This window comes from Sphaerodactylus townsendi, linkage group LG13, assembly GCF_021028975.2.
Source record: "Sphaerodactylus townsendi isolate TG3544 linkage group LG13, MPM_Stown_v2.3, whole genome shotgun sequence".
Classification (NCBI taxonomy): domain Eukaryota; kingdom Metazoa; phylum Chordata; class Lepidosauria; order Squamata; family Sphaerodactylidae; genus Sphaerodactylus; species Sphaerodactylus townsendi.
Genome location: NC_059437.1, coordinates 57,545,770 through 57,568,688, shown reverse-complemented (window position 1 = coordinate 57,568,688; position 22,919 = coordinate 57,545,770). Strand labels below are relative to the sequence as shown.

The 22,919-nt window shown below is 56.2% G+C and overlaps 2 protein-coding genes across 3 annotated transcripts; both read left to right on the top strand.

Annotated features, from left to right (window-relative positions):
- Positions 1 to 1,216: 1,216 nt before the first annotated feature.
- Positions 1,217 to 11,860, top strand: TPST2 (tyrosylprotein sulfotransferase 2). 2 transcript variants are annotated; one of them, XM_048514904.1, is made up of 8 exons: positions 1,217 to 1,535; positions 2,174 to 2,250; positions 5,359 to 5,427; positions 6,650 to 7,575; positions 8,898 to 9,096; positions 9,705 to 9,755; positions 10,190 to 10,238; positions 11,406 to 11,860. In XM_048514904.1, exons 4-7 carry the CDS (start codon positions 6,734 to 6,736, stop codon positions 10,217 to 10,219), a joined length of 1,122 nt encoding a protein of 373 aa, XP_048370861.1. In that variant the 5' UTR covers positions 1,217 to 1,535; positions 2,174 to 2,250; positions 5,359 to 5,427; positions 6,650 to 6,733; the 3' UTR covers positions 10,220 to 10,238; positions 11,406 to 11,860. The 2 variants fall into 2 exon arrangements, with proteins under 2 accessions (XP_048370861.1, XP_048370860.1); XM_048514903.1 differs by lacking the exon at positions 2,174 to 2,250.
- Positions 11,861 to 12,615: 755 nt separating this feature from the next.
- TFIP11 (tuftelin interacting protein 11) lies at positions 12,616 to 21,981 on the top strand. The gene is made up of 12 exons (XM_048514921.1): positions 12,616 to 12,905; positions 13,266 to 13,419; positions 15,530 to 15,686; positions 16,143 to 16,270; positions 16,463 to 16,615; positions 17,658 to 18,173; positions 18,474 to 18,580; positions 18,928 to 19,096; positions 19,238 to 19,481; positions 20,179 to 20,321; positions 20,709 to 20,874; positions 21,458 to 21,981. Exons 1-12 carry the CDS (start codon positions 12,631 to 12,633, stop codon positions 21,811 to 21,813), a joined length of 2,568 nt encoding a protein of 855 aa, XP_048370878.1. The 5' UTR covers positions 12,616 to 12,630; the 3' UTR covers positions 21,814 to 21,981.
- The last annotated feature ends 938 nt before the right edge of the window (positions 21,982 to 22,919 follow it).

Genomic DNA, 22,919 nt, shown 5'->3' with positions numbered 1-22,919 from the left:
ACCATGAGCTTTAGAGGCCTCAGTTTCAGCTGCTTCTTCCTTCCTTCCCTCTCTTCTTTTCCAGAGGTAAATGGCCTCTCAGTTTCCTGTCAGAGGAAGAGAACACGCTGCTCTAACTTCTTATGAAACACAGAACAACTGTAGCTCACTTGATCCTCAGGACTCCACTTTGGATGCTGTGAGCACAAGCAAGCAAACACACTTGCTTTTGCCTGGGTTCCTCTGAGCAAGTACAAAGTGCCTCTCCCTTTCCAGTGAGTTACAACACAGTCTGTGTCATGACAGATCCATGCAGGGCAAAATCTACCCGTGCCGCTAGCCACACTGACGAAGGGAACCTCCACATTCAGGGGCAGTCAGCCTCAGAGCCCCAGTGCCAGGAGGCAGCAGCATCAGGGGAAGGCGTCGTTGGCCCTCCAGAGGAACTGTGTTGTAGCCACTGGGTGAGACGGAAGGCTGGTCTGATCCCGCAGGCCTCTTGTCAAGCTCTACTCTCTTGGTCACCTGGAACCGGGAGTCAAAGGTCGGGGGCCCCCCTCCAGGCACACTTTTCACCCCTCTTAGGGGGAGAGGGGCCGGCTTCTGAGCCCAGCAGAGTTCATCATCCCCTCTGTGCTTCCAGCAGCCCCTTCATCTGCCCCAGATGCCATACAGGTACCACAGACAGCAGCGGCCCCGAGAGAACCCTCAAAGGCAGCCCCAGGGCCTGGGGACCCAAAGGGGGGGGCAGCAGCAGGGGCCAATCACGGCCCACCTCCCGCATGTCTGGGGAAAATGCCAGCCCCGGACCCCCACATACAGGTTTCTGCTCGGAGGGCCGCCTGCCTGGGAATCATTGGGGGGGGGGGGGATAAATGCTTCGCGCTGTTGTTCCCTGCGGGCGACCAAGTCGTGCCAGTGGGCAACAAGGGCTGTCCTCCGTCGGAGTCCGCGCCGTTTCCCGGTGTCCAGCTCCGAAAGCCCACCGGGCCGGCCTGGGCGCTGGAGAGAAGTCTTGTGGGGAGGGGGCGGGGGGCAAAGCCCAGGAGGGCGGCACGGCCGGGAGGCTGCCCGAGAGCGGGATCCCGAGGCGGGGGGTGGGGGGCACGCAGCGCAGGGCCAGCCAAGCTGCTCTGCCGGATCGGTGGATGAGCCGGGGGGGGGGGCGGCTTCCTCCGAGCGGGGGGGGGGGCTGTGCGCGCGCGCAGGACCGAGCACCGACCAGCACCCCCGGGGGGAGGGGGGATGCGAGGAAGCGCCGCCTCCTCCGGCTCGTCCCCGCGGCGGAATCTCCGGGCTGAAGCGGCGGCGCCCCCCCCCCCCCTCCTTCCTTCCTTCCGCTGCGGGAGGGGGCGCGGGAGGGCGGGAGGCGGTCGGTCCACCAGCGCCAGGCGGCACCGGGCAGGCGGCCCCTGCCCACTCGGGGGCGGAACCCTCCCGCCGCCGCCGCCGCCGCCGCCGCGCCTCCAGGCTGGCTGGCTGTGGCCGTGGCTGGCCGGCAGGAGGGCCGTGCGCGTGACGCGGAGCGCCCAGGACCGCCGTGGCCGAGCCCGCCGGTGAGTCAGTGCGGCCGCCCCCCCCCCCGCCCGAGAGAGAGAGAGAGAGAGAAGGGGGGGAGACGGCGGGGGGGGGGCAGCAGAGGCGCCTTCTCTCTCTCTCTCTCTCTCTCTCTCTCTCTCTCTCTCTCTCTCTCTCTCGGCGGCTCCAGGCCCTGGGAGCGGGCGGGGGGCTTTGCGGGGGGGGGGGGGTCCCGTTGCCAACCGCACCGGAGCCGTTGCCGCGGCCCACCAGCCTCCCAGCCCGACTGCCTCTCCCCGTGGAGGCCCCTCCCGCGTGGTGACCACGACTCACAGCCACACGTGGACCCCCCCCCCTCCTGCAGCGTGTCTTTTGGAGCCACCGGGACGCGTGGCCGCCTCTGCGCCCCCCCCCCCCCCCCCGCCGGGACTGCCAGCGTCGCGCTGAGATGCCCGGCGGATGCTGCGTGGGCAGGAGAGCCGCGCCTGTGCGCGCCCGTCCGTGCGCTTGGGCAGGGGCTGCTGCTGCTGCTGCTGCTGGTGGGCCAGGCCGGGGGTCTTCGCGGCGGGGGGGGGGGGCGCCTGGCCCGGGCAGCGGAGGAAGCAGGTTCGAGTGGAGATCTTTGGAGACATGTCGCTGCTCAACCCCCCCCCCCCCCCCTTCCTTCCTGTTGCAGAGAAGCTGAGGGCGGAAGGAAGCCTGTTCCGAGCAAGGGCCCTTTTGCAGCCTCAGCAGAGCGTGTGCAAGTGCCAGGTGTGTGTGCACAGTGGTGTGGCGGTTGTTGTGTTTAGCAAACGACCTGCTTCATCTGAGAGGAATGCGTGTCTGGGACTCTCCGGTCTTTGGCAGCCGGCTCTGCTGAGCAGCTGGAGCAAGAGCCCCGCAGGAGGGGGGGATGGAGGGGAAGCAGCTCCTGCTGCATCTTGAAGCATTTCCAGCAGCGCTGGCCCTTGCTTCCTCCTCGGGCCTGGCTGCTCTGGAAACTGGGGGCCCTGCTCACCTTCCAGCCTGGCTGTTTTGGGAGAGGTTGAGGGAGGGCTCGGCTGTTGCTGGAGCGCGGGGGGCCCTGCCTCCAAGCAGGAGGCTGCCACGATGGCTTCAGGCCCCTTCCTCCCTGCTGACTCTGCACCTTCACCCCGGGGTCCCTGTAGATGTGGCAGCAACGCCCCAGAGTCCAGCTTTCGGCCCTTCCTCGGCATGGTCATCCCTGCCCTGAGCGGCGCCTGGCTGCTCCTCTCCCTTCGCTTGTTAAAAGCAGACTTGCTTTTTTCATCCTGCTCCAGTTTGTCATTTCCGAAACATCTTGGGAGTTCGAGCGAGAGAAGGAACATCAACCCCTCTCTGCCCCCCCCCCCCAGTCGGTAACTGCCCCCAAACGTGTGGGGGCTCTGCAGCAGCACCTGGTGGGCCCTCACTGGGTCTCTGGACGGCCCTCTTTCTTCAGGCAAGGGCAGCCAGGCATGGCTCAGGGCCAGTGGGTGGGGAGGGCTCCTCAGAGGCCCCCGGCCTCCTCAGAATCCCTTCACAACCAGCAACCAGCTCAAGAGGAATCCTGAGGCTGCACCCGTGAAAGTGGTTTTTCAGAGGGCGGGGGTCATCGGGGCGGGGGGGCTCCTGGCTCTTTGCTGCTCTGCAGCCCGTGTGCCTTCCCGGGTGACTTGGGGTTTTTCTTCCAAATAGTCTGGCATGCAGGGCAGAGCGGACACTAGTCCAGGGGTGGCACAAGGTGTGGAATGGACCAGGGAGCCCTACTGTTGAGCTGAGCTGCATCAGGGTTTTGGTTTGGGGGTGGGGGTGGCGTTATGAGAAACTATTCAAATTACTCCATGTGGCGGCACAGAGCACCTTTTTTGAATTTGTTCTCTACAATAGGTTGCACCCAGTAGCTGGTTTTGTGGCCAAGCTAGAAAGGAAGCTGGTTTATTGATTTTTGAAAAGTAATATAAATAATATTAGCAATATAACTAGATTTGTGAACAATATCTCTTTCTATTGAAATGTGCCGTTAATTGCGTTCCCCGCTCTTTTTGCTCACAGTTTGCAATTTAAAATTTTATTTTGCTGTTATGATCTATTTGCTGTTTGACTCAATTTTGTATTTATGCAAAGAGGAGAGAAGTAGTTTCATCCCCAAGTTCCCCTTTTGCAGGGAGTTCTGCATTGCCTGTGACACGAGGGGTGGGTGGCGGGGCCCCCCTGCACGCACTTAGTGGCTTTGCACAACATGGCCGCCATCTGTTGTCATGGCAACGTATTTCGAAGGAGGCCTGTGCTGGGCCTGGAACTTGCCACTGGCTGAAATAAAGGGCGGACACAGCAGCTCCTGCCGAAGAGGCCCCTGGGCTTCTGGGTCTCCCCCCTTTTCATCCCAAGGCAGGTGCTGGTGAGAGCAGACAGCGGGGGTCCTCGTCATAGACCTGGCTGAAAGTCACCGAGGGGCTAAACAAAGATCCCACCCCCGCCATGTAACCCTGATCCAAAACAAATATCACAACAAAACAAATCACTTGTCTGGCTGTTACTGTGCGTCTACAGTCGTATGTGGCAGGCGTCACTCCTCAGAGCATAAAGAAAGGAGACTCAACATTGGCTTCAGGGGGGCTTTGGGAATTCTAGGGCCAAAACTGAAAGGCGTGGGCATGTCCTGGCCCACGTGAGACACCCCCGCCCCTCCCCAGTGCTATTTACAGTAGAAGCCGAAAGTCTCCTTCTGTGGCAGGCAGAACGCATCCAAAAATACCGTTTGAAAAGTGGCCCCCTCGCCCCAGAAATGAAGCGAACACCCTGAGCCAGGTGGCGTTCATGTTGGCCAGAGAGCTTTTAAGCCATGTGTTGTGTCTTCCCCAGTCCACCAAGGACGGTTGCTGGGTGACGACGCGCTCTCAGGCAGGAGAACAGCGTCACAAGTGTTGGATGCAGCATGATGCTGGCTCCAGGGCCTCTTCAGTTGGCTTGCCCCCCCCCCCCCCGCTGCCCAAATTTTGTGTGTCCCCCGCCCCCAGCCCTGCCTTCCAATGGACCTGCCCCACCAAGGGTGGTGGTTGGCTGGTTTCATAGACAAGGCCAGTATAGTTGTGCCACTTGTGTAGTCAGCTGTGTGGTGAAGTGGCTCCGGCTGGTTCAGGACCTCCTGTGGGTGCCAAGGTGGGGGGTGAGCGGCCGAGCGGCCTCCTGTACTAGAGGTTAGCAGAGCAAATCCAGAAAACCGCTGGCGGGGCCCATCTGGGGACCAAGGGGCTTTCAGAGCGACCTTATAGTTCCCTTGGCAAAATGTGACTGGTGCCCAAGCTGTCCTGGACGAGAGAATCTCGCCCTGGCACATTGTGGCCATCTCTGGCACAATGCTTTGGGAGCCCCTGTTTTGTTCTGCCTCCTCTTTGGCCACAGACATGCTGTTTCAGCTGCTGCTGGGGCCCTGGATATCTGGTCAATGCAGTGCCATGTTAATTCAGTTGCTCAGGAAATTGTAAACAGAAGTTAAAGATCTGCCCAGAGAAACATTAATACCGTGTTTCCCCGAATATAAGACAGTGTCTTATATTAATTTTTGCTCCCAAAGATGTGCGATGTCTTATTTTTAGGGGATGTCTTCTTTTTCTGAGTTCTGTTCGTCGGGCATGCTTCCAAACAAAAGCTTTGCTACGTCTTGCTTTCGGGGGATGCCTTATATTTTGCACTTCAGCAAAACCTCTACTAGTCTTATTTTCAGGGGATGTCTTATATTCGGAGAAACGGGATGGAGGTAGGGAAGTTACGTGAAGAACAAGAGGAGATTTTTCTCTGAGCCATTCCTCGGTAGATCAGCCGGCCTGCTGAGCCAGCACCTGACCTTGTGGTTTTTCCCTTCTGTTCCTTCTCCAGGATTTCTCTCCCGTCTCGGTTTCTGAGCCAAGCGAGTGTTGAGCAGCAAAATGAACTTCCCAGGGCAAGGTGAGTGTCGCCGTAATGGGTTCTTCTGACATATATTGGCGGTGGGTTAATGAATAATTGATGGTCTTGCATTCTTTCCGCCTTCACGTGCCATTAATATTTGATCACGTTCATAGCTGCAGGACACCAATTAAAACTTGCTGGTTATTGGCATTAAAGCCCCAGAGGAAAATTCATGGGGGGAGGGGTTTGCTGGGGGTACCCTTGACCCAAAGGATAAGAAGGGAAGAACTTCCTGACCATCAGGGCTGTTCAACAGTGGAATTCACTGCCTCGGAGAGTCAGTGCTGTCTCCTTCTTTGGAGGTTTTCAAACAGAGGCTGGAGGAACATATGTCGGGAATGCTTTGATTGTGTGCTTCTGAATGGCGGGGGGCTGGACCGGATGGCCCGTGTGGTCTCTTCCAACTCTATGATTTGCAATATCTTGAGTTGGTCTTCTTAAAGTGGACTGGGGCCCTCTTCCCTGAGCTGAAGCAATCCACATAGTGCACCAGTTTCACATTAGAACAACAATTCCTGACCCGCCCACCCCCAGGCTGAATGAAGCCTCGATGTAATTCTCTGGACTGTCTTTGGGCTGGTCCCGATAGCAGAGGCTGAGTGGTGCCATCTCTGTGACCTAGAAGATGCACAAGTCTCCTCCTTCCCCTCCAAGGGCTGTTTTGGGGTTGCCCTTGTGGAGACATCTTCCCCCCCTTGCATCTTACTTGACTCAAGTGAGCTAACAGCTGTTGGTGTGAAGAAAATGGTGGTGTTTTTTTTTTTAAGTTGTTGGGTGAGACAGAGTTCCTGTTTCTTTTAAAATAAGTATTTGAAAATGCTGGTTCGTAGCTTTGGAATTCTGGGCTGAATTCAAACAGCAGTTGACTGTGTATATTTGGAGCTTCTGTTTCGTACAAGTGTGCCAAAATGCACAGATTTGCGTGGGGCATAAAGATCAACTCTGTGCTTTGAAGCTCAGCCAGGCATGGTGCATATGGCCACTCAGGCCCACATCCACTGTGCTTAAGCTGAAATGGGCAGGGGCCGCTGGTGGGATAGCTTTAGAGTGGCCCCTTTCTAACCCCACTGACTTCCATGGACCGCCGTGTCTCACGGCAGCATCCTTCTCGTCCTGCAAGGTCTGAAGGTATTCAGGTCAGGAACAAGTGGATGCGGATTCTACAAGCAGCTCCCTTTCTGGCCCTGCCTTGTCATGTTGGTGCTTTTTGTCTTGGCAGATGGTCGTTGGCTGGGCCTCCTATCTGGCAGCTGAAAGCAGAGCGAAGCCCGCGTGTTCCTGAGCCCCTCTGGATGGGGAGAGGATGCGGGTGACCATGAAGCGGGTACTGCTGGGGGTGGGCTTTGCCATTGCTCTGATGGTGTCGGTACACCTGGGCCAGCAGATGCTGCAGTGCCAGCAAATCCTGGGCCAGGGCTCCAGCCAGCGCGGCCTGATGCGGCCGGAGAACGAGGAGCTGGTGATGCTGGACTCCAACCGGGTCGAGTACCGGTACAGCAAAGAGATGCCTCTGATCTTCATCGGGGGAGTTCCTCGGAGCGGGACCACCCTCATGCGGGCCATGCTGGACGCTCACCCGGAGGTGCGCTGTGGAGAGGAGACTCGCATCATCCCCCGCGTGTTGGCCATGCGGCAGGCCTGGTCCAAATCCGGGCGGGAGAAAATACGCCTGGATGAAGCCGGAGTGACGGACCAGGTTCTGGACGCCGCCATGCAGGCCTTTATCCTGGAGGTGATTGCGAAGCACGGGGAGCCAGCCAGGTACCTGTGCAACAAAGATCCCTTCACCCTCAAGTCCTCCATCTACCTGTCTCGACTCTTTCCCAATTCCAAGTTCCTCCTGATGGTGCGCGACGGCCGGGCCTCCGTCCATTCCATGATCACCCGGAAGGTCACCATTGCGGGCTTTGACCTCAGCAGTTACCGGGACTGCCTGACCAAGTGGAACAAGGCCATCGAGGTTATGTACTCCCAGTGCCAGGAGATCGGCCGTGCGCGCTGCCTCCCCGTCTACTACGAGCAGCTGGTGCTGCACCCCCACAAATCCATGCGGGCCATCATGGACTTCCTGGACATCGCCTGGAGTGACGCTGTCCTGCACCACGAGGAGCTGATTGGGAAGCCCGGAGGAGTCTCACTTTCCAAGTGAGTGCGTGTGTGTGTGCTGTGCGGTGGAGGGGGGGATGGCACGGGTTCAGGTTAGTGGAGGGGGAGAGGCCATTGAAGAAGGGCTGCGAGCACAGTGGCTAGCGTGGGGCTCACCATCCCTTTGGTTTTGGCGGCCAGCATGGAAAGCAGCCAGAGGAGAAACAGCTTTTCAGAGTAACTGCCAGCAACAGAGAGAGTTCAAGGTGGTGCTGGATCGCATCTTGGACGGGTCTGCCATCTCAGCATTGTAGGCTGGAGCAAAGAAATGCTACAGGTGGCCTGTGTGCCACACCTGCCTGGTCAATTTCTCCACCTTTGGAAGCACTTCCCAAATGGAGCAGGCAGCGAGGAAGCAGAGTATCGCTGTCTGCTGGGAACTATAGTTGGCTGCCGTGGCCTTCTGGCATTTAAGAACATAAGAACTGGCCTGCTGGATCAGACCAGAGTCCATCTAGTCCAGCACTCTGCTACTCGCAGTGGCCCACCAGGTGCCTTTGGGAGCTCCCATGCAGGATGGGAAAGCAATGGCCTTCTGCTGCTGCTGCTCTTGAGCACCTGGACTGTTAAGGAATTTGCAATCTCAGATCAAAGAGGATCAAGATTGGTAGCCAGAGATCGACTTCTCCTCCATAAATCTGTCCAAGCCCCTTTTAAAGCTATCCAGGTGAGTGGCCATCACCACCTCCTGTGGCAGCATATTCCAAACACCAATCACACGTTGTGTGAAGAAGTGTTTCCTTTTATTAGTCCTAATTTGAATCTGAGGCTTGCGTACTGTTGTTTTGAGAAGTTCTGGAGGGGAGTTTTAGAAGTGTGCCACAAACAAGGGGGACAGAGGTCACAGTGGGGCCCAAGGCACGGGCCCACGGCTGTCAATGCTTCTGGTATACCGAGTTACCTTCAACTGTTGTCTGTCTCCAGACTTGGATGGTTTCGAGAAAGAATTCCAGTGTGTGACAGAGAGGCCCCGCGACGGCATGACCCTTGATTGGGCCGTGGAGCCTCCGTGCTCAAATGGTGGTTGGCCGCGATCTGCACTCCATTCTTGGAGGCTCCTGGATGGCCACTATTGGAAACAGGGTGCTCGGTTTCCCCCCTTTGTCAGATGAACGTGGTGCCGTGGTGCTCTCACTTGTTCGAAAAAACCTCCCCTCTTGAAAAATAACTCCGTGCCACCTGCCAGGGACCCAGGGAGAGCTCAAGGGAGAGGGGAATGCAACGGTGGCTTGTGAGTTCGCCCTTCAGGGCAGCCTGGGAAAAGGGGCCTTGCTGAAGTGATCGTGTCTGTCTGCTTCTGATGCCCCCCTGTATTTGTGCAGGATTGAGCGATCCACAGACCAGGTGATCAAGCCTGTCAACACAGAGGCCTTGAGCAAGTGGCTGGGGCATATTCCGGGGGACGTGCTGCAGGACATGGGCCACATTGCCCCCATGCTGGCCAAGCTGGGCTACGACCCGTATGCAAACCCCCCCAACTACGGACACCCGGACCCCCTGGTGATAAACAACACCCACAGGGTGAGTGCTGCATTCATTGACGGCTGGCTCTGAGCTGATCTTGGAACTGAGCAACTCTCTGGCTGGAGCAGGTGGCGTCCCTTGCCGCCTACGGCCTCTTTGAAAGTCTCTTTTTATTGATAATAAATTACAGCAAAGAGTCCTTATTGTTCAGACAAGGAAGTAATCAAGATCGGCCTCAGCGAGCAGGAAAAGTTCTCTGGGATGTGTACGTTTCAAGTGGCCGAACCTGATGGAAGAGAAGCTGGCAGTAGAAAGGGTTTCTCTGCCCGCTGGCTGGTTCACTGGAGAGGGGCTCCTGTGGCGCTGGCACAAAGTCTAGGGGGGCCGGGGAGATAGAATGCTGCCATCTCTGGTGCCAGCCAGGAAGTTGGAGTTTAATCAGTGCTCAAACTGTACTCAGTTGCACTGTTTATTTATATGAAGTGTGGCTTAGGGCACCTTTATCAGCAAGGCTGATTGCCAAGATCTCATTGATAGGGCCTTCTTCTTTGCTAAGATGTTTTTCTGCAGACTGTCACATCTGAAAAGAAAGGGTTCTTTTCCTGTTATTTGGACAGCAGGGATCTCTTGCTTGCACTTGACCCTACTTTTTGTTCCTTGTGCAGGTTCTAAAAGGGGACTTTAAAACACCTGCCAATCTGAAAGGACAGTTTCAGGTGAAGTTTCTTTCGTTTCCCTGTTTGCTGCTGGTCACCTGAGCTCCCCCCCCCCCCAGTTAATTCTGTTTCCACTGTTTTGTGGTGAGCTCTCTGGTAAAGCTGCGCCCTGCTGGTTATGACTGTATTGCCCCTTCCCCCTTAGACACACATGTTGTCGGTGCTTTGACTTGTGAGGCCAAGAATAATTCAGGGCCTCCCAGCCAGGTTTGCATGCACAGCACGGCACACCTGAAGGCTGTCAGGCAGCCAGACTGGAGATGAGCCACCTCTGCCAAAAACTCTCGGCCAGTCAGAAGAGCCGGCAAATGGGGGTGGGGTGGGGGAAAGGTTGCCTCAGGGGCCTGTGTCTTCTGACCCAGTTTAGAAAGGCAGAACTCCAAATCTGAAAAGATTACTGAATTTTTTTTTGTTGGGTGGGGGGGCTCTTCCAGGGGACACAGAATACTACTGGTTTCCACTGATGAAGCAGAGGACTTCCAGGTACGTACTTGAGCCCGTGTCAAGCCTGGATTTGGGCAAATGGAGCCCATTCTTCCTCCACTGCACAGCTGCTGTAAGACGTCTGGGGACTGGCTGATAAGCTGCATCACCTCCTTCTGGCGTGGAGAGGGAGTCTGGGGTGACTGCCTTGGGAGCGCATGAGAACACCGTGTCAATGGTCTTAAGGTCTCTGTTGGGTGGTTTTGCCACCTCTGGGCCTGAAATGCCTCAGGGCAGAGTGGCCGTCTCTGGGTGATGTTTCCCAGAAAGGGAGGCTGCCTCCCCATAGCTCTTCTGCTGCTATTTCTGACTCATGCTCCCCCGCATGTATTTTTATGTCTGAAAGCCTGTCTTCCAACCTGAGCTGAGGACGGAAGGGGCACACACAGAGTTAATTACATGCTTGTATTGTCGAAGGCTTTCACGGCCGGATTAAGAACATAAAAACAAGCCAGCTGGATCAGACCAGAGTCCATCTAGTCCAGCTCTCTGTTACTCGCAGTGGCCCACCAGGTGCCATTGGGAGCTCACATGTAGGATGTGAAAGCAATGGCCTTCTGCGGCTGTTGCTCCCGAGCACCTGGACTGTTAAGGCATTTGCAATCTCAGATCAAAGAGGATCAAGATTGGTAGCCATAAATCGAGTTCTCCTCCATAAATCTGTCCAAGCCCCTTTGAAAGCTATCCAGGTTAGTGGCCATCACCACCTCCTGTGGCAGCCTATTCCAAACACCAATCACACGTTGCGTGAAGAAGTGTTTCCTTTTATTAGTCCTAATTCTTCCCCCCAGCATTTTCAATGAATGCCCCCTGGTTCTAGTATTGCGAGAAAGAGAGAGAAAAATTATCTGTCAACATTTTCTACCCCATGCATAATTTTATAGATTCAACTGGTTGTTGTGGATTTTCCAGGCTATGTAGCTGTGGTCTGGTAGGTCTTCTTCCTAACGTTTCACCTACATTAGTGGCTGGCATCTTCAGGGGTGTATCACAGAGAGAAGTGCACACCTCTGCAAATGCCAGTCACAGAAGCAGATGAAACGTTAGGAACAAGATCTACCAGACCACAGCCACACAGCCCGGAAAACCCACAACCACCAACGACATGCTTAATTAAAAGACTGTACATCCTTTGCAGAAATAACTGTGGCTGTCTCCCCTCCACAGGTGCAGTTGCTTCTGGTTGTGCTGAAGAGAAGAAACTTTGCAAAAGCAAACGTGGAAATCTGTTATCCAAGCATATTGCTTGCTACTGACATTGCCACATGGAGTGTTTTCTGTCAGGCATTTTTGCATTTATTTGCAAACTTTGGACATTACAGACTCCTGAGTCTGCCTACTTGGTTGGATGCTCTGTGGTTCGAGGCAAAATCTGTGGAGATCTTGAGGCCTACTGAAGAACGTTTTATACTTGTGGGCTGGAGATCTCTCCTCAGGCTCCGTCTAAAAGTGTCTTGTAATTTTTGTTCACCTCAAATAACTCTGTTAACTTAACCCTGCTAGCGTGCTTTTGTCTTACAGGTGACAATCTGAAATTTGCCTCTCGTCACTTTTATTTGTAATTTACAGGAAAAAAAACAACCCCAAACAAAAACAAATTAAAATTAATATATGCGGCTGTCTCCCTTTGCATCTCGCCTGGATTTATTTGACCTGTTTAATAATTATTTCGATATTAACCACACAACCCCACACCCCCAATCCCTTTGGGATGCGTAAGTAGAGTTGTACCCACACACAGGTGGGAGAAGCTGTGTCTGTTGTGAAAAGGGCAGCACCTGCAGGCAGCTCCCCCACCCGGCCCACCTTTCTCCCTGGGTGGGTGTGGGGGGGGGGAGGGGGGGGGCCAAACGGCCGCTCCATCCTCACCCACTCTGTGAGGGCAGGCGAGGCTGAGTGAGGACCACCTTCTCTGGCCGGGGGCAGGGCCCAGCCTGAGCATCCGGGGTGCTGGTCTGATGGTGCTCCGGCCGGGTCCTTCTGAACAGGGGGGTGGTGGTCCTGCCCTGCTCCGGCTTCCCTGGGCGGGCCTGCCTGCCTTCCTTCGGCCCGCCGCGACCCTCGCTGCAACGGCCCTGTGAGGTAGGCCCGCCTAGGCTGGGCGCAGGGGGCGCCCCAGGCTTTGGACGTGCTCGAGCCGCCGCTCCCGCCCGACACACCAGCCCGGAAGGGTCGGCCTGCCCCAGCGCTTCGCTTCGCCCGGCGAGCTGTACGGGAGGGGGCGGGGCGCCGGCCGGACGTCCCAGGGCCCCGCCTCCCTCCCCGACCACCGAGAGGGAGGGGCAGAGCGGCCCTCCCGGAAGCGTCTTGTTGCGCAGGCGCAGTTCGCGGCGCCGCAGCCCGGCCGTCTTCCGCTCTTGCCTGCCTGCCTGCCTGCCTGCCTGCCGGGGCCATGTCGCTGCGGCCGCATCTGTACGGGGGGGAGGGGGCGCTGGGGGGCGGGGGGGAGGAGGAGGAGGAGGAGCTGGAGCGCTTCGAGATCACCGAGTGGGACCTGCAGAACGAGTTCAACCCGAACCGGCAGCGCCACCGGCAGACCAAGGAGGAGGCCCTCTACGGCATCTGGGCCCCGCAGCGCCGCCCCGGCGGGAAAGGCGGCGGCGGCGGGGGGGACTCCGACGAGGACGACGACGAGGACGACGACCGGCCCGCATTCGCCGGCAAGAGGTGCGGGGGAGGGGGCGGCCCAGCAGCAGCCCTGCCGGGAAGGGGGGAGGGGGCGCCCACAGGGAGAGCCCCCTCCCGGCCAAGGGCTCCTGCCGGCAGCCTGGGGGTATCTGAGGAACTGGCTTCCACCTGGGGGGCGGGGCGGGGGCGCGCAGAGCTACCCCCCCAAGAGGCCCCAACGTGCCGGGATGGAGGAGGGGGCTGTGGGGCTCTCCCGTCCAGGGGCTGCCGAGAGTCTCGGCCAGGCGGGCCTGATCCTGCAGGGCTCTTCTGCCGCTCTCTGTGATCTGGACGGCTGCCCACCAGCCCTGCTTGCGGGAAAGGCGCTCACCTGCCCTTTGCTTTGGAAAACGCCCGCAGGTCCAAGGATTACTCGGCCCCCGTGAACTTCATCAGTGCTGGGCTGAAGAAAACAGCCCCAGAAGACTTGGAAGAGGAGGATTCTGAGGAGGACGAGAAGCCCGGGAAGCAAGAGGAGGCCCCGAAAGAGTTTGTGCCAAAGAAGCTGAAAACGGTGAGTCACGCCCACCTGCAACTCTTTCAGTCTGCAAAAGAGCCTGGAAACCTGTTCAAGGTCCTGGTGGAGTGCAAATAATGGCTGCAAAGACAGGACAGCCCTCCTGGGTCAGGTGAACTGAGTGTCTGATCCAGCATCCTGTCTGTTCTCTTAACCTTCCCCCCGCCCCAGACAAATTCACAAGAACTCTTTCTTAAGCCACATACAAGCCTGGCTACTACACTACTCACTTCCCTTCCATATCATGGATGAACAAATATAATAACACCTGTTCTCATGGTTTTGAGATCCTACTGGTTACTTCCCTCCGTTGCAAGAGCTGTATATTTATTCCTACTCTCTGCTTCCTGTGGTTGGACCAATTTTTAATACATGAGGATCCATCCTCTTGTCCTGTGCTGTTAAGCTTAGTTGGGAACCTTTGAACAAATAGATGGTGGCTGCACCACAGGTGCATGCAAGGGCGTTACTGGCTATTTTTCAGTCCTATAAGCCGTCCTTAACTTTCTGAACCACACACTGGATAGTCATTTTTTTAAAATTGCCACTCCAGGATCTCTTTCATGGTCAAGCTTGTTGGTTTAGGTTCCACCAGCGTGTATGTGAAAACAGGGGTGGGGTGGGGGTATAGTTGAGTGTTCCGCAGAATCATAAGAGTTGGAAGAGACCTCAAGGGTTATCAGGTCTGACCCCTGGCCAGTGGCATAGCGCCAAGGGGGCAGGGGGGCATGATGCCCCGGGTGCATTCCAGTACAGGGGTGTGGGCGCACGTGTGCCCCGGGCGCAGCTCCCACTCGCTCCGGCCCTGCCTCTTGCCATGCAGGAACACACAATCAAAGCATTCCTGACAGATGGCCATCCAGCTCTGTTTAAAAACCTCCAAAGAAGGAGGCTCCACCGCTCTCTGAGGCAGTGTATTCCACTGTCCAACTGTCTGTCAGGAAGTTCTTCTTGATGTTTAGGTGGAATCTCTTTTCCTGCACCTTGAATCCACTACTCCTTGTCCCAGATTTTGGAGCAGCGGAAAACAAGCTTGCTCCCTCACCAACATGACATCCCTTCACATATCTAAACAGGGCTATCATGTCACCCCTTTAATCTGCTGTTCTCCAGACTAAACCTCCCCAGCTCCCTAAGCCCATCCTCATAGATCATAAATTCCAGACCATTTATCATTTTGGTCACCCTCCTCTGGACCTGTTCCAGCTTGTCAATATCTATCTTGCAGTGTCCAGAACTTAATGTAATATTCCAGGTGAGGTCTGACCAATACAGAATAAAGAGGCACTATGATGTCTCTTAATCTAGACACTGTACTCCTATTGATGCAGCCCACAATTGCGTTGGCTTTCTTGGCTGCCGCTTCATACTGCTATTTAGTTTGCAGTCTACTAAGACTCCCAGATCCCATTTGCATGTAGTGTTGTCAAGCCAGGTGTCACCCATCCTATATCGGTGCATTTAATTTTTCTGCCTAAGTGAAGAATCTTATATTTATCTCTGTTGAAATTCCTTTTGTTAGTTTTGGCCCAGCTCTCTGATCTGTCCAGGCCATTTTGCATTCTGGCCCCGTCCTCTGGGGTATTGGCTGCCCCTCCTATTTTGATGTCATCTGCAAATTGGATTAGCCTGCCCTCTATTCCACCATCCAAGTCACTGATACAAATACTGAACAGCCCTGGGCCCAGGACAGAACCCTGCAGCTCCTCACTAGTCTCTTGTCTCCAGGATGAAGATGAGCCGTTGGTGAACAACCTTTGGGTTTAGCCAGTCAGTCAATTACAAATCCATCTAACAGTAGCTTCATCTAGCCCATTTTACTAGCTTGCTTGCAAAAGTATCATGGGGGACCTTGTCAAAGGCCTTGCTAGATCAGAGTATGCTACATCCACAGCATTCCTTTCATCTACCAGTCCTCTCGCTCTATCAGGAAAAGAGATAATAGTAGTCTGGAATGGCTAGTTCTTGAGAAACCCATGTTGACTTTTAGTGATCATGGCGTTCCCTTCTCAGTGTGTATAGACTGTCTGTGTAATGATCTGCTCTATCACTGTCCCACTTTAGTGTTACTTAAATTGAATCTCATTTGCCCCTTTTGTTTTCACAGGGTGGCAACTTCAAACCCAGCCAGAAATGTTTTGTTGGAGGGACCAAGTCCTTCATGGACTTTGGCAGCTGGGAGCGGCACACCAAAGGGATTGGGCAGAAGCTCCTCCAGAAAATGGGCTACGTGCCCGGCAGAGGGCTTGGCAAGAACGCTCAAGGTATGGCCGGACTCTTCCTGACGGTGGACCTTTGGAGGTCCCCCATTGAGGAAGGGAAGCAGCATAAAATCGCTTCTCGGATGTGCACAACATTATTCAGCAGGTGTTTGCAAACACGCTCGTTGGCTTGGGGAGGAGGAGCTGAGTATGTCCCAAGGGGTAATTTGTTGTTCACCTGGGATGAACAGCATTTGTCTGTGGGTGAGAAGGCAAGAAGCGTTACCCCAAGCGTCTGCTTGAGGGTGCCTGGACTTAGCTGAGGGGCCAGCTCTGGGCGGAGCTGCTTTGTGGTGTAAGTAGGACACCACATTGGAGCTTCGCCTTCTCCCTCTCCCGAGCCTTGGAGTCTGGAGAGGCCATGAGGGGAGTGGGGGGGGGGGGGGGCTGCCTTCACAGTTTCTCCTGGCAGCTGAGGTCATGGAACATTCACAAATTGACTGCTCTGAACTTTCTCAGGTATCATCAATCCCATTGAGGCCAAGCAGAGGAAAGGCAAAGGGGCCGTGGGGGCCTACGGCTCGGAACGGACTTCTCAGTCCCTGCAAGACTTCCCTGTGGTTGACTCGGAGGAAGAAGCTGAAGAGGTGGGGCATTCTCTCCCCACTTCCTTCTCTGTCATCCAGGGGTCTGTGTGAGCATTTTGTGGCTCTCGCTGACCTTTTGGAAATAAGTAAATAGCCTCGGATGTGATCCATGATGGGAAGCCCCAGCCAGTGACTGGCAGCCTGTCTGTGGGGGACCCGTCTCCTCCACCTTTGGCTTTGCTTCCCTTCCAGGACTTCCAGAAGGAGCTCAGCCAGTGGCGGAAGGACCCAAGTGGGGGCAAGAAGAAACCCAAGTACGCCTACAAGACCGTGGAGGAGCTGAAGGCCAAGGGCCGGGTGGGCAAGCAGCTCTCGACTCCCCAGAAAGAGCTGGCGCAGGTCAAGGTGAGGCCTGATGCCGGAGCAGCGTGGATGCGGATGGAACTGGGCCAGCAAGCGGAGGGCATGGGCGGGAGCAGTGGGCCGGTGGCGAGCGGGAAGGACAGTGCCACGGAGGCAGCTCGTGGCGAGTTGGCACAGGAGGCGGTAGAGCAGGGTGGGGGATTGGCATGTTAGACTGGAGGCTTTTTTGCAGAAGGTGGCGTAAAAGCTGCTTTGGTTCAAATGATGCCCTTTTGAGTACAGGAAGTTCCCCAGAGCCTGACAAACCTAAACCCTTCCTCTCAGCACCACAAGCTGTACTCGTCTGTCTGGCCCCGGGCAAGGAGCAGGCACCAATTCTGAGAATGTGGCCGCAGGAGTCCAGGCCTTTATCTTTCTGGCCAGCAACATACCTTTTCTTTTCAGTACCCCATGATGACATTCTCTAGAGTCATGGGTGCCCAGGTGTGCTGCCATGATGGTTGACGTGCCCCCCCCTCAGATCAATTCTGCCCCAGCCAGGACCTGACGTTTCTCTCCCAAACAGTCTCTAGTGCAGTGGTGGCGAACCTTTGGCACTCCAGATGTTATGGACTACAATTCCCAATTGGCCATGTTGGCAGGGGCTGATGGGAATTGTAGTCCATAACATCTGGAGTGCCAAAGGTTCGCCACCACGGCTCTAGTGGATGACTAGCCCCACATCAGTCCATAGAGGTCTCTATCCTCCTAAGAGCTGGGAAGAGCTGGAAATTAGCTTCCAAATCAGCTGGAACCCCCACACAGCTCTAGAACCCCAAGCAGAAGGCACCCCCACCCCCACCACCCGCTTTGCCTCTTGCTTCAGTTCCCAGCAGAAACACACACACACACACACACACCTGTCTCACATTCCCAGCAATGGCTGCCTTCTTATGGTTAGCTCCAGTTGCCCCCTCCTGCACATGCCTCTGCTGGCACCTTGAAATAGATTCATGTGCCTGTTTCGCACATGCTCTCCTGGCTGGGATTCACTCCTTCTCCTGCCTCGTGACTGACCTTTGGTTTGCCTTGTGTTGCTCGAAAGGTGATTGACATGACGGGCCGGGAGCAGAAGGTCTACTACAGCTACAGCCAGATCAGCCAGAAGCACAACATCCCGGACGATGCGCCCCCCCAGCAGCTGCCCCTGGACAAGGACTCCAAGCCGCAGGCCTTCGCCCTGCCAGAGCTGGAGCACAACCTGCAGCTCCTCATCGACCTCACGGAGCAGGAAATCATCCAGAACGACCGGCAGCTGCAGTACGAGCGCGACATGGTGGTCAACCTGAGCCACGAGATCGAGAAGATGGACGAGGTCCTCTCTCGCGAGGAGCTGGAGGTCCACAACCTCAGCAAGGTCCTGGAGATAGTGGAGGAGTGCGAGAGGCGGATGCAGCCCGGCTGCGAAAACCCCCTGAGCCTCGTCGAGTGCGCCAGGATCTTTGAGACCCTCCAGGATAAATATTACGAGGAGTATTGCATGTCCGACCGTGTGGATCTGGCAGCAGCCATTGTTTTCCCACTGGTGAAGGAGTACTTCAAGAACTGGGACCCACTGAAGGTGGGTGGCTGGTGGAGAGGGCCTTAATCTTCCGGGAAGATGGGTGGCATCGTACAAGAGGAAGGGGGGGCTGGGACACACTGGCACAGTATTTTGCCTCCTGACCTCAGAGGTGGGAAAGGTGGGTGTTCAGAGACACCCGAGGTGCTATTTCCCCATGGGAAGCGTCCAGGGACATTTTGACCTATGCCTGGCAGAACAATTAAAAGGCGTTGCCATTCCTGGCGTAGGGATCGCGCCTCCTCCTTTCCTGCCTCCTGCCGTGTTTCTAGTATCACGCTGGGCCTCTTTCCTCCCCAGGACTGCATGTTTGGCACAGAAGTCCTCGGCCAGTGGAAGAGGCTGCTGGAAAACGACCAGCTGTTGTCTCACGGGGCGCAGGACCCCTCCTCGGACGCATTTCACCGGTAATCGGGCTGCCTGTGTGGGTTGAGGGAGGGAGTCTGAACTGTAGGAGCCGCCTTTGGTTCCTCCTTCTCTGAGCTCCCTGGGCCTTTCTGCTGGACACCCAGCCCAGTGAGGACCCTGAAGGAAAAGGGCTTGGGCAGGACACCCCCCTGCCCCCATCCCCTACCCCGCAGGATTTGAGCGTGGCCCAGAGAGCTGGGGGGAGGGTCAGAAAGAGGGTCCTGGTGAAGAGCCACCAACTTTTTCATGGCCAAGAAGAAAGCAGTTGTTAAAAATCTGGCTTGGTGGGCGTTCTCTTGCTTGGCTGTTTGGTTGAGCGTTCTCACCGCAAGGCCTTTTTCCTCAGGCTGATGTGGGAGGCGTGGATGCCGTACGTGCGGAACATCATCGCGCAGTGGCAGCCCCGGAACTGCGTCCCGATGGTGGACTTCCTGGACAGCTGGGGGCACATCATTCCCGTCTGGATCCTGGACAACATTCTGGACCAGCTGATCTTCCCCAAGTTGCAGAAGGAGGTAGGAGGGGGCCCCCATTCATGCTGTGCCGGGTCACTGCTCCTGGTGCATGAGGCTCAGGCGGGAGGGGGAGCCCCTGCGATTTCAGTGGCCGGGCCTCTCGAGCTCCCCCTGAGCGCTGGCCTCTGCTCTCGTTGGCAGGTGGAGAACTGGAACCCTCTCACGGACACGGTGCCCATCCACTCGTGGATCCACCCGTGGCTGCCCCTGATGCAGGCCCGCCTCGAGCCCCTCTACTCGCCCATCCGCAACAAGCTGTCCAGCGCCCTGCAGAAGTGGCACCCCAGCGACTCCTCCGCCAAGCTTATCCTGCAGCCCTGGAAGGACGTCTTCACCCCGGGATCGTGGGAGGCTTTCATGATCAAGAACATTGTGCCGAAGCTGGGTGAGGAGAGCAGGCTGGATTGGCTGTGCGCAGCCCCCACCCCCACCCCAGGAACGCCCCCTGCCACCCCCACCCACCCCCCCGTCCCCCTCCCTGGACATGGGTGCCCAGTGCTGCTACCCAGGCAAGCTTGGTCTTGCCCATGGCTGATCCACCCATTTGCTTTAAGAAAAGGGAGGAGTCAGCATCTGGCTGGGCTGGGAGCCTCTTCCAGGGAGCAGGTGCTGAACTCTCAGGTCCCCCCCCCCTCCCCAATCACCTGGCCGGACGGCCGCTGGGCCACCTCTGCTGCTGCTGCTCCCTCGCAATTCCAGTGGCCACAGGGGGTTGTGCGGAGGGGAGAACGGAGAGGGGCGCAGGAAGGCTGGGGGGTCACCCCAAGATCAGTGCTGGGGTCTTTCTGCAGAAGGAATCCAGCAACCGAATGCTTGCACAGAGCACTGGGCCGGAGGGTGTGGTGGGCTTGCAGTGGGAGCTGAACAGCCGCTGGGTCTCCTCCGCCCTGCTGAGTCCTTCCCTTTGAGCCCAAGAAGCCAGCAGAGCTTCCCCGTGAGGCAGCCTGGCGGCCTGTCCCCTCTTCCGCACTCGTGGCCAGGAACTGCCGGGGCGTGGAGTGGTCTGAGGGCAGGAGAGGGTCTCGGGGCTTTGCTCCCCCTGTGGGTCGAGGTGGCTTCAGGGGTCTCCCTTCTTCCTGCAGGTCTGTGCCTGAACGAGCTGCTGATCAACCCCCACCAGCAGCACGTGGACGCCTTCTTCTGGGTGCTGGACTGGGAAGGCATGGTCTCGCCCTCCAGCCTGGTGGGGCTGCTGGAGAAGCACTTCTTTCCCAAGTGGCTGCAGGTGTGTGGCACCGGGGGGGAGGGGGGGCTGCCCCTCGCCCCTCTTTAGGAGGGCGGCCAAGGCTGCTGGGCTGGTGTTGTGGGGCTGCCGCCGCCGCCGGTTGCATTGTCTTTGGGGCTGTTTCCCTGGATGGCTGCTGCCTCCACTGACCTCCCTTGGGTTTGCCATCTTGACTGGCTTCACTCCTCTGGTGCTCAGGTTGCACCTGCAGAACCGCTCATTCCACTTCTCAAGGAGTTGGTCTCTCGCCCCCCCTCTGCCATTCTCTGGGCTGGAGCATGATGTTCCCCAGACTCCCTGCCTCTCAGAAGCGCAGGCCTGCCCCTGCCGGGAGCCCAGCCCAGCCGCCCGCCGCCTCTGACGCCCTGCCTGCTCCGCCTTTCCCAGGTCCTGTGCTCCTGGCTCAGCAACAACCCTAATTACGAGGAGATCACCAAGTGGTACCTGGGCTGGAAGTCGATGTTCTCGGACCAGGTGCTGGCCCACCCGTCCGTCAAGGAGAAATTCAACGAAGCCCTGGATGTCATGAACCGAGCAGTCTCTTCCAGTGTTGGTACGAGAGTGGTTGATATGTGGCTGGCTTTATGCCAGAGACCGAGCGGTGGCAGAACATCATTGGTCAGTGGGGGGGGGGGGGTGGTGGTGGTGGAAAGAGTGGCCATCTTCTTCACCTCAGTTCCAAATCTTCTCCAGCTCTGGTGTTGAAAGCGGCCCTTGACTTGATAACACCTAAGCCTGGCCCCACCTGTGAAGTTTTTGTGAAGTCCTGTGTGGTCAGAAACATCTGTCATCTGTTTCAACTTAGAAGTCCTGTTGAGAGCAGGCCGATGGATCAGTGCGAAGTCAGAAGCACCGGCTGTTTTTTTTCACTGTGGCTGGATTCTGACTAATCTTGGCAGGATGATTTCCTGAGCACCTGGTCCTTGTTAACTTCTTGCATTAAGTTTTCTTTCTTCCTTGATCAAACGCCAAAGAGGAGCCGCCCTAATTGACCCCCAGAGCCCTCCTGGAAGTCAGTTGCAGTTATTAAACGTGGCTGCAGGCATTAGGGCCCTGCTGTCTCCTACCCACAAAAGTGAGGCTGTCCCCCTGTGGTAGACTTGCCTCTTCACCACTTTCTCTCCTTCCTGGGCTAGGGGGCTACATGCAGCCTGGCGCACGAGAGAACATCGCTTACCTGACGCACACGGAGCGCCGGAAGGACTTCCAGTACGAGGCCATGCAGGAGCGTCGGGAAGCTGAAAACATGGCCCAGCGGGGCATCGGCATGGCTGCCGGCTCCGTGCCCATGAACTTCAAGGACCTGATCCAGACCAAGGCCGAGGAGCACAACATCGTCTTCATGCCAGTCATCGGGAAGCGGCACGAAGGAAAGCAGCTGTATACCTTTGGGCGCATTGTCATCTACATTGACCGAGGGGTGGTCTTCGTGCAGGGGGAGAAGACCTGGGTCCCCACTTCCCTGCAGAGCCTCATTGACATGGCCAAGTGAGAGGGAGGGGCTCCTCAAGGAGGCTGTTTGCCATCCTGGTTTGCTGAAAACATGTTGTACCACAGTGGCCCCAACTGTGGGTAGCGCCAAAGGACTTCATACGAACCGAGCCAGCCCCTTTGTTCCAGGAGAGGTTCTGGTGTGTAAATAAAATGTATTTTTGTGCAAGGAAGTGTCTGAGCCGCTTATTTGCAGGCCTGGATAAGAAGTGAGATCTCCTGATGGAAGATGCAGCCTTGGCTCCCCCCTCCCCCCCCATCAGATCCTCACACCCCCTCCTGAAAGAAGTGGGAATGCATTTGATGGACCCCTGGCAGGATGGGGAGGGTGCAGACAGTTGGGGCTGCGAGGTTTTCTGTGTTCATGGGAACCGCCCAGTCTTGGGGTCCACAGGCAGGAAGCAGACCCTCCTGTGGCGTTCACCTGGAGTTCCAGATGACAGGTTAGGCCTGACAGGGATACAGGGGCACACTGTAACTGGTCTGAGGTGTTCAGTTAGTAAAGGTTTTGGGATAGTAAACAAGTGGAAATATTGCTAGAGAATCTCACCTCAATTTTATCAAAACTATTTTTAAAAACTTTCAACATGGGTTGCCTTAAAAAATTATATTATCACCCATTGATTTCCTTGAGGCTGTTAATTATTTCTTGTCAAAACTGAACAGGTTCCACACGGCTGGGAGTTTTTGCAATGCAGACCCTCCATGTCAATTCAGATTCCCAGAATTATAGGTTTTCAAAATCATCTTCTAGTGATATCTAAACTGTTCCACTTAACTAGTTAGGAAAGAAGGTGACCCTCTTCATATCTTATCTTAACCGCCAGCCCATATCTGTAGTCATGTATTTCACCACAATCATGTCAGTGGAGTGTGAATATGTTTTTGCTACTTGCAGTCTTAACAAAGAACATCAGAATGAGTGGCTGCAATTTTCTCACAGATGAAATTTGGCCCCCAGCCATTGCACACCACAAAGACAGGCTGGATATAAATGTTTTCACCAATAAACCAGTGTGCCCCACCTTTGAGCTATATTTAGACGTGACTGCCATTTTCACCTGGGCCCAGATGTAACCATTTCTCCCACACTGTTTCCACATTAGC